Consider the following 10,164-nt stretch of genomic DNA (forward strand, 5'->3'; position numbering starts at 1 on the left):
TATGAGGTCTATTTTTGGCAGTTAATGACCTCTGAATATCCCAGTGCTTGTTATCTGTCATTTCAGAGACTTTAGTTTCTTAGAAAGCTGTAGACATTTATCAGACATCATTTGTCTAAAATATTGTTTTTTCTTGCTTTGATTTCTGTCTTTGCCACACTGGTGCACCATGTGGATCTAGACCATATTTATGATACCATACTACATTACACTAAAAGTTTTGATTTTTTTTGGGGGGGGGGGGCGCTTTTCAAGACAGGGTTTCTCAGTAGCTTTGGAGCCTGTCCTGGAACTAGCTCTGTAGACGAGGCGGCTGGCCTCAAACTCACAGATATCAGCCTGCCTCTGCTTCCTGAGTGCTGGGATTAAAGGCGTGCGCCACCACTGGTGGCCTGGCCTAAATTTTGAAAATATTTTTTAAAATACAGGCTTTTTTTTTTTTTTTGTATGCTGCTGAAAGAAGTCGTCATTTGTATTTTATGTTGAAGACCTTTGTTTCCTTTGGAAATAAATGACAATAAAAACTGTTAAAAATGAAATAAATGCTACCATTCAAAATCCACTGTATCTTTATTGTAAGAACTGTCAGTTTCTTAAACCCTCAACCCTTTATTACATTGACTCTTTGTATATGGGGGGGCACTCATGTGCATGTCAGAAACAACTGGTACCGTGGGTTCTCTCTGCCTTGTGTGTCAGGCATGGCCCCAGTGCCTTTACCCTTGAGCCATCTCTCTGGTCTGCTCTTTTGTATTTCATCTTCACATTTACCAGGGGAGTCCCAGTCACTTGATTTAATGAGGCATTTTCTGCATAAGCACCAAAGGATGCCAAGAGCTTGTTTTTGGACCAAGTCTCCATGTGCTCAAAAATCCAAGAGAAGACAAAAGCTGTTAACGAACTGGAGTCTGAGAACCTGCACTAGGCAGTCCAGTCCTTTTCAAAGGCCGTTCTCTTCACAGAGAAGATAAGAAGTGCCTGAAGTCCAGCTTTGGGTTCTTCTCAGATGCACTCTGACTAAGCAGCGCTTTTAGTTGAGAGAAGTGTTTCTTTCTTTTGCTCCCACTCCTTGAGGAGCAGATGGGTGTTGACTGTCCAGATGCAGGTGTTCTGAAACGAGAGAATGACTACCGTTCACACATTGCCAAAGGACATTCTTCTGTAGAGAACTCCTCCCAGCATCTTCTACTCAGCAAACCACATGAATTTCAGCTCTCTATGGGCACTGGCTGTCCTCATCATAGTAATTCTCATTAACAACAACGAAAACCTCTTGGAATATCAGGTTCTGACACCATTTAGGAGGCGCACTGGATGGTTCTAGAAGTACCTATGATACCCGAAAGATAAACCGGGAGGTAATGTTATCAGGCTGAGTTCTCTTCCCACCTGACTGCAGGATTCATGACAATTCTAAGTGAGAACTTTAAGAACATTCCATCCTTACAACTGAAGACCACGTCGTTCCTCAACAGTGAAAGGCTTGGGCGGCACCATTCCACCTGTCTTCCCCATTAGACTTGGCAGTGCCACAGACAGACACCAGCCTAGCAGGTGGTGCCAGGTGCATATGGCACACTCCACAGACATCCACAGAAGAGGCCGTTCACCATCTAGTATGAGTGTTCCTGTGGGTGCTGGGGATCTGAGCTCAGGTCTTGGTGCTTACCGACTACCAACTGAACCCTGTCCCCAGTACCCCAGATGCAACTAAATTGTTTTAAATATGCCACATTTTCTTTTATCCATATTTACACAAAAAGTGACATTTTCTGTTGAATTCTTATACAAATACTGACTAAATAATATACATAAAAGTAGACTTGACAATTTAACTCAGTATCATAAACTTTGAACTCAATAGAAATTTCAAACATTGAACAGAAACAACTCAGTCCTTGCTAGATTTTGTTGTTTATGCTCAAGATATTTCAGTTTCTTTTGTAAGAAAATTCTCTAAATTCTTCCCACAGTATCTTTGGAGTTGCATTTAAGTTTATGACTGCACAGTGATAGTACTGAGGAGTCCTAGAATGAGAACTCGCCATCTCTGGCAAATCTCCATTCAGTTAGATTCCAACGAGCATTTGTGACAAAGCAAAGTGGTACAGTTTGGAGACATGGTGTGAGGGCTTCAGGTTTGGTGGCACAGAATAAGCCAAGGAAGGACACAATGGGCAGGCAGGAGTGGGGCTGGGAAGACATGATCACGTATTTGACCCATGCCACAGAGTCAGGGTTAAATGCTACTGACAGAGCTGCATGTTAGCCAGGTCTTCATCAGGAGATCACTGCTATAGTCCTCATAAAAAGTCACTGAGGACAGCAGCAGCAGGAAAGAACAGGTAGAAACTGGTAATAAACACTAAGGTTAGCCGGGCGGTGGTGGCACACGCCTTTAATCCTAGCACTTGGGAGGCAGAGGCAGGCGGATCTCTGTGAGTTCGAGGCCAGCCTGGTCTACAAGAGCTAGTTACCGGGACAGGTACCATAGCTACAGAGAAACCCTGTCTCGAAAAAACAAAAAAAAAAAAAGAAAGCCAGCCAGTGTTGGCACACACCTTTAATCCCAGCACTTGGGAGGCAGAGGCAGGTGGGTCTTTGTGACTTCGAGGCCAGCCTGGTCTACACTAGTTCCAGGACAGGCTCCAAAGCCACAGAGAAACCCTGTCTTGAAAAACAAAACAAAACAAAAAAAGACTAAGGTGTAGAAGCTAGCGATCCTCCTGCCATTTTAATGAGTTTGTACAGGAGGGCATTTTGTCCAGAGTTAAACAGGAGGGAGGAAAGCCTTGGTAAAGTTGGCTGTGGGTGTATGTCAGGTGCTAAGAGACGGCATAGAAGTCACATGCACCGATTTAAGAGTTGAGGATTAGAAACCAAAGGCTCCTGAAGAAAATGTGCCAAGAAGCTGGGTGGTGGTGGCGCGCGCCTTTAATCCCGTCTACAAAGTGAATTCCAGGACAGGTTCCAAATCAACAGAGAAACCCTGTCTCAAAAAACAAACAACAACAACAACAAAAAGAAAATGTGCCAAGGTACATGGAATACTCAAGAGTGCATATTAAGTGATATTTCATACTTCATAGCAGCTAACAAATTAAGGTACCTGAAAGTCAAAAAGGGGCTTTTGCCTTTGGAATCAGACATCTTATGACTTGGGTGCGTGGAGCCTGGGGTATTTCTCTTTGGTGTTTTCAGGTTGGCTTTGTTTGTAGCAGTGGCTGTGTTGCTCTTCAGTGCTGACAGGAAGCTTCTACTCTTGCCATGGTGTTTCACTGTTTTGTTGCATGTTCTACAGGTAACCAGCTACCACAAAAAGAAGTTGGTGCCATGAGTTCTCTGGTAATGTAACTCAGTAAACCACAGGTATCCTCAGGTTCTATGTCAGTATGACAGAAGCAAGTTAGCACAGAGGCTACCCCCAGTCTACCAGGAGGAATCTGACAAGACAAATTATAAAAACAACAGTATTGCTAATAAGAGGGTATAGGCTAAATAGTTATTTAAAATGCTATACAAAGAACTATAGGCAACTAAGAAATGTGGAAAGCAGGAGGAATAGTCTTCCCCAAGGAAGAGCGCACCAACTGGCTATCTAATACTAAATGCCCAGTCTTGAAAGTGTACATACACATAGCAGGTTATATTTAGGAATATATATGTACATACATATATGCATGTAACAAACAAAAAAGAGTCCATGAATTTGAAAGAGCAATAGGTACATGGGAGGTATGGAAGGAGGAAAGGGAAGGGGGAAATGGTTTATCTCAAAATAAAATAATTTTAAAAAATATAATAAGCTGTACTTCTTCAACATGAAACTGGTTTGTGTGGGAACTGGGTTTTAGAGACCAGACACTAACATTTGGCTAGTCTTTGTAACAGCAGTAAAGATTGACTATTTCCTTTATGATGGTATATTTTAGATTTATTTTCCCAACAAAACATGGCAGATCGCTGACATTTTAAGTAGTGCCTTAGGATCCATAGTGATTCTGTAAATGTTGGTATGACTGTAAAAACCTTTCAGTTCCCATCATTGCTTCTAGAAGTTAACTCTTATAGGGTTCAGATTTAATATTTGTTTTGTTTTATATATAGATGTTTGCCCATACAAATATATGTGTACCATGTACATGACTGGTCCCATGAAGAGGCCAAAAAATGGTACAAAAGGTTGTGTTGGAATGGCTGCTGGGAACTAAGTAGCAGCACATGCTTTTAGCTGCTGAGCCATCTCTCCAGCCCCAGTAGGATGTACTGTTAAGACATGGTCCACTTGGTACTTAAATGCCTTTTCTACATAGCTCATGTCTCATTAGAATGTAAATCTGAGGTACTCAGATTTCAAACACCGACAAAGATGCAAATGAAGATCTGTGTGGTGGTTTGAGAACAGCCCCATAGGCTCACGTGCTTGAAATCCAGTTGGTGTAACTGTTTGGGAAGGATTAGGATGTTAGCCTTGCTGGAGGAAGTGTTACTGGGGGCGGGCTTTGAAGTTTCAAAAGATGGTGACTCCCAGTGTCTCTCTCTGCCTCAAGGTTGTGAATCAAGATGAGAGCCCTCAGCTGTTCCTTCATTCAGCCACTATGGAGTCTAGTCCTGGAACCGTAAGCCTAATTAAACACTTTCTTTTATAAATTGCCTTGGTCGTGGTGTTTTATCGCAGCAGTAGAAGTGTGACTATAGCAATTTGCATTAAAGGCCTGCTGCCTCATAGTTTTTGGGAAAAGATCGCATACAGATTAAGATAAATTAACTAGCCGGGCAGTAGTGGTGCGCGCCTTTAATCCCAGCACTCAGGAGGCAGAGGCAGGCGGATCTCTGTGAGTTCGAGGCCAGCCTGGACTACAAGAGCTAGTTCCAGGACAGGAACCAAAAGCTACGGAGAAACCCTGTCTCGAAAATCAAAAAAAAAAAAAAAAGGATAAATTAGCTAAACATCCTGAGCCTTTCTAGTGATCGCTAACTAAAACTTCAGCAAAGTAAAACATCAGAAGACTTATCTTCCTATAGGAACATTTTCCAAATATGTTGCAGCGATGTTTTCTAACAATTTCCTGTGGCAGGAGGCTCACAGGTTGAGATCAGCCTACCCCACACAGTAGGTTTAAGGCCAGTTTTGGCTGCATAGCAAGACCCTGTCTTAGGCCAGACCTAAACTATAGTAATATCCAGTGCCTACAAGTACTTGAGTAGGCTGATAATGTTCACACAGAGCATGCAAGATATAAAACATATCTGATGGTGGGCTTCATCTTGTAAGCCCTAGGGAATTTTTGTTGTATTCCTGATACTAAACACTTTGCCGGGTGGACAAGTACTTACATGCTGACATTGGACTGTACACAAGGGTAGTGTCACCAAAGGAAGGATTAAGTGGTACCCTATCCTGTGAGTTACACTGGAAAACAGTGACGTGAGCACAGGCAGCTCGTCCGTCACTTGTTTTCAGGCAGTTATCAATAATAATAGTAATAATAAAACTAGCTGGTATAGTGGCACACACCTTTAATCCCAGCACTCAGGAGGCAGAGGAAGGCGGATCCCTGAGTTTGAGGCCATGAGTTCTACAACGGCTAGGGCTACATAAGAGAACCCTGTCTCTAAATAATAAAAGTAAATTGTGCCCTTGGTGAACTGCTGATACAGAAACACTGTGTGTGCCCTTAACAGTCCAGATGCTGGAAGGCTGATTTCTGACCTAAGGGACGGAAGACAAAATAAAACCACATTTTTATGTACTAGAGTTGCAACCTTACCAGAACACTTGTGGAGTCTTTGTACTTTCTCAACAGCTTTGCTTCTTTAAAACTGAGTGTATAATTTCTTGCTTCTCGATTAAGGAGTTTCTGTATCTTGGGTGTCAGTTTGGCCTTGGGTTTGAGGCGCACTCTAGAGTTATCCAGAACCAACAACTGGAAGCAGTGTGGACATGTTTCTTCAAAAGTGCTGTTCTCCTCTACAATTACATAAACCAAATTCACAAGTGAGCATGTTTGTTACCTCAAACAAATGGCATCATAAATGGGAAAAAGATAAATATACCCATGTTATCAGCAGATAGTCTCTTGAAGCAAACTCTAGATACGAAAATTCATAAAAGCAAACTGGCAGTGATGTACTTTACAAAATTCTCTAATTCCCTCCAGCTACTCCTTCAGCAACGTACAGGCAGGCTGCTGGCCTTTACTACTTTGCTCATTTGTTGCTTCGTTATCAATACATTTACCACACTTAAATTGCACAGGCTTTGCCCTCCCTCCCTTTCTTTCATATTAGTACAACCAGTATTTTTGGGGTACTGTGAACAATGGACAACCAGATGACAAACAACATCAGAGTGCTGGGCCAGGGGATGGGGGTAAGGGAGGGGATCAGATATCAGGGTCCTGTTATTGTAACTAAAGAAGGTGGCTAGGGAAGGCTTCATCAAATGACATTTGTAGAGAGAAATGACAGCAGGCAATAAGTAGAGTCCCAGGCATGCTAAGGCATTCGGGGAAGCCCTGGAATACAACAGCAAGCAGGTCTGGTGTGGCTGGAGTCAAGTGAACAAAGTATGTCACAGAGGTTATTTGGCATGCTGGCTTAGAAACAGGCTGCAGGAATACAGTTAGCAGCAATCCAGGAGAAGAACACTAATTGTTTGGACCAGGTTAGAAGCAATGGATATAAAAATGGGGAGGTATTTTAAAGCCAATGTGATTTGCTGACACAAGAAGGACCAAGGAGAGATGTTAGGGAGTAAAGAATGGCTTCAAAGTAAAGACAGAATCAGTTTACTCCGGTGGGAAGAACTAGTCATTTAAAAAAAAAAAAAAAAAAGGCTAAGAAGGCAGTGAGATCATGAGTCTAGAATCTGGAGGAGATATCTAGGCTGGAATCAGGAATGTCTCAGTATACTGTACCCAACCCTAAGACTGAATGAGAAACTGTCATCTAAGAACTGAGTTCTGGGGACACAGTATTTGGATCTTGGAAGATTAGGAGAACCAACAAAGTATACTCAGGTACAGGAGCAAGAAGAAGAACCACCGGTCTTCCAGGAACATCAGTGTGCTATCGAGATGGTTCTGTGGGTCACGGCACAGAGTTCCATCTCCAGGAATCCCTCTAGCAGGACAGAGTGTATTCCCAAAGCTCTCTGACTTCTCAACGTTCATGCTCTTGGAAACACAAACACACAATGTGTGGGCTAGAGCACAAAAACACTTTAAAAAAAAAAAAAAAGACTGACCAATGTGTCAAATGGTAAGGGTTAAGACATATTAAAGAATTTGGAACTTAGGTTTTTCGTGCAACTGAGAAACCTAGGACTTTGTTTTTTCTATGAGACAAGTCGATCGGCCTTCTCTTTTGGATCACTGGAAAGTCGGAATGGCGCAGAGCTGGGGGACACGGGCCGAAGCCACCGCAGCCGGCGTTCTCCTACCGTGTGTCGAATTGTAGGCCCAGCTGCAAAAGAGAGCAAGGAGTGAGGCCGGGACACCGTGGCCGCCCACCCGCCCGCCCGCCCTCCGTCCCTCTCCTACAGGAGGTAGCGGGCCTGGCCAGGGCAGCTTTCCACCAGGCCGCGAGCCGCCGCTTCAAGGTAGTGCTTCTGCCGCATAGCTAGCGCGCCCGGCCTCCGAGACGCCGCGAAAGACCACGCCGGAAGTCAGCTTTCGTGTGTAACCATCGTGGGCCTCCGTACTCAAACTCCCTCCGGAAACACGCACTCGCGATTTTGAAGTTCCGATCTTCTCGGTTTCACACCGGGAGTTCTTAGTCCTCTGGTTTTGATGTGGCTCCCTGTAACATCCAAAGTGAAGTTCTTGTGCCCGGAATGGAACAGGCTCCCGAGCCCAAGGCTCCACCAACCTCACTGACTTCATTCTTGTTTTGCTTCTTCTAACCATCAGGTCAAGATCTGGGTAATTTAACAACGTTAATCAGTCAACTGCCATCCAGGTGGTTTTCTTTACTCTTCTAGTTTGTTCTCCCTCCCTCTCTCCTTCCTTCCCTCCCTCCCTCTCTGATTTATATATTATGTGTATGGGTGTTTGCCTGCGGGTATGTATGTGCGTCTCTTGTGTGCTGTACCTGGGGAAGTCAGAAGGTATCCCGACCCTTGGAACTGGAGCTAGAGCTGCCACGTGGTTGCTGGGAAAGAAACCCCGGTCCCCTGCAAGAACAATTAGTGCTCTTAAATGCTAATCCAGTAAATGCCCTTAATGGCCAAGACATTTCTCCAGCCCTAGTTTGATTTATTTCACGCACATTGTTTTTCTTTTTTTTTTTTTAAATATTTATTTAGTATACAATATTCTGTCTGTGTGTATACCTGCAGGCCAGAAGGGGCACCAGACCCCATTACAGATGGTTGTGAGCCACCATGTGGTTGCTGGGAATTGAACTCAGGACCTTTGGAAGAGCAGACAATGCTCTTAACCTCTGAGCCATCTCTCCAGCCTGCACATTTTTTTATGAGTTCACTTTACTAATTTAATTTTTTGAGACAGAGTCTTTCTTCATAGCTCTGGGTGTCCTGGAACTCACTATGTAGACCAGGCTGGCCTCCAACTCTCATATTTGCTTGGCTCCTGAGTGCTGGGATTAAAGGCAAGTACCACCACGCCAGCCTGGCACGCATATTCTTTTTTTTGTTTGTTTTGTTTTGTTTTAGTTTTTCGAGACAGGGTTTCTCTGTAGCTTTGGAGCCTGTCCCTGGCACTAGCTCTTGTAGACCAGGCTGGCCTCGAACTCCCAGAGATCCGCCTGCCTCAGCCTCCTGAGTGCTGGGATTAAAGGCGTGCCCCACCACCGCCCGGCAAGAAATAGTTTTTTCCTTTCTTGAGGTAGAGACATACCTTGTAGTCCAAGGTGTCCTCAAACTCACTCTGTAGTCCAGCCTGTTCTTTATCTTACCCTACTTTTTGCCTCAGCCGACTGAGTCCCAAGATGACAAGTGTGAGCCACCACACCACATCTGTTTCCAGACTCTGGTCCCTTTTACCAGCCTGTAAGGCAGAAAAGAAGGGAGAATCACACCTCCTCTACTTTCCATCTTCCGGTCCTTCCCCTGCCTCTTTCTTTCCTCTCCGAGACCACTCTCCTGTATTCAAATGCCTGCTCAGCAGCTCTGCTTGACTTCTCACCTGTTTTCTCAGTGGCAGAGTCGCTAAAATAACTGTCCTGATTGTCCACAGAGACCTGCCCAGGTGCCCAGTATACTTCCCCCCCTCGGATCCTGACCCCCAGCCCCTGATTCCTCTTTTCACCACTTCCCACGGCTCTGCTCTCGGGTCAACAGCTCCCTCCACGAGCCACAAACCATGACTTTGCACTACCAGGTCCAGCATTTCCTGAGAGGGTCATCTCACACATTATGAGTCCAGGAAGAGATAAAACCCAAAAATCAAAATATGGCTTCTCCAGAAATGTTCTTGGTTCTCTAGCCATAAATGCCAGAAGAGAACGCTAGTTTTTCTTCTTCTTTTGTTGTTTTTTATTTTTAATTTGTTTTGTTTTGTTTATTTTTCGAGACAGGGTTTCTCTGTGTAGCCCCGAATGTCCTGGAACTCGCTTTGTAGACCAGCAGCTCACAACCACCTGTAACTCCAGATTCAGGGGATCCGTTGACCTCTTCTGGACTCCTTGTTTACCAGGCATGCTTGTAGTGCACAAACATGAAGGCAAAACACCCCTATATATACAACAAAATAAATAAATATTTAAAATAAGGTGGAGAAATGACTCTAAAAATGAATTGCATTTTCTTAATGTGGCATATAGAACAAAACACAGTACAACAGAATAATCCGCTTACAAGTAGTGCGCATTTCCAAAGCCTGTAGTGGATGGAAGACACCCCCCCCACACACACACACAGGTGAGCAGCCAGCAGGGAAGCAAACCTTTCTGCATTTCTTCGCTCGCTTGCAGTTTCCGACAGTCACCAGCAGAGGGAAAAATAGTTTAGTTTCGCGTGGATCCCCGCGAGGCGCAAATTCTCTTACCGAGGAGAAGCAACCAAGAGCACCAGGGAGACCCCGGTCTGTGGGCGGGCAAGCTGGCTTGGAGGAGTCCCTCGGACCACTCAGGCTCCGCCAGGTCGGTGCACAGACTCTCGGCAGCTCCCCTCAAAAGAGATACGAGGGATAACTTGGTTGG

At 44.4% G+C, this 10,164-nt stretch overlaps 1 protein-coding gene and 1 long non-coding RNA gene across 5 annotated transcripts; one reads left to right on the forward strand and one right to left on the reverse strand.

Moving 5' to 3' along the window:
* Positions 1-551: 551 nt before the first annotated feature.
* On the reverse strand, positions 552-7,731 carry CUNH18orf21 (chromosome unknown C18orf21 homolog). Of its 4 annotated transcripts, XM_050135062.1 has the most exons (5): positions 7,545-7,708; positions 7,445-7,467; positions 5,772-5,971; positions 3,110-3,309; positions 552-1,110 (listed from the first exon to the last, which is right to left on the reverse strand). In XM_050135062.1, the coding sequence occupies exons 1-5, from the start codon at positions 7,619-7,621 to the stop codon at positions 957-959; spliced, it is 654 nt and encodes a 217-aa protein (XP_049991019.1). In that variant the 5' UTR covers positions 7,622-7,708; the 3' UTR covers positions 552-956. The 4 variants fall into 4 exon arrangements, with proteins under 4 accessions (XP_049991019.1, XP_049991021.1, XP_049991017.1 ...); XM_050135064.1 differs by lacking the exon at positions 3,110-3,309 and having other exon boundaries at positions 7,545-7,731; XM_050135060.1 differs by lacking the exons at positions 7,445-7,467; positions 7,545-7,708 and adding an exon at positions 7,019-7,243.
* Positions 7,732-7,784: 53 nt separating this feature from the next.
* On the forward strand, positions 7,785-9,734 carry LOC126497162 (uncharacterized). The gene is made up of 2 exons (XR_007590535.1): positions 7,785-7,925; positions 9,541-9,734. It is a non-coding gene; the product is annotated as an uncharacterized lncRNA (long non-coding RNA).
* The last annotated feature ends 430 nt before the right edge of the window (positions 9,735-10,164 follow it).

The sequence above is a fragment of the Alexandromys fortis genome, unplaced genomic scaffold (genome assembly GCF_014885135.2).
Source record: "Alexandromys fortis isolate MF-2015 unplaced genomic scaffold, M_Fortis_MF-2015_v1.1 scaffold_25, whole genome shotgun sequence".
In the NCBI taxonomy this organism is placed as follows: domain Eukaryota; kingdom Metazoa; phylum Chordata; class Mammalia; order Rodentia; family Cricetidae; genus Alexandromys; species Alexandromys fortis.

What these genes read in the sequence shown, in the direction of transcription:
- CUNH18orf21 (XM_050135060.1), bottom strand. Translation starts at nt 7,175, where the DNA reads ATGAACGTTGAGAAGTCAGAGAGCTTTGGGAATACACTCTGTCCTGCT. An exon ending in AAGACTCCACAAGTGTTCTG is followed by an intron (nt 3,310 to 5,771) that starts GTAAGGTTGCAA and finishes TTTTTGTGGTAG; the next exon opens with CTGGTTACCTGTAGAACATG. An exon ending in AGCCCCTTTTTGACTTTCAG is followed by an intron (nt 1,111 to 3,109) that starts GTACCTTAATTT and finishes CTCTCGTTTCAG; the next exon opens with AACACCTGCATCTGGACAGT.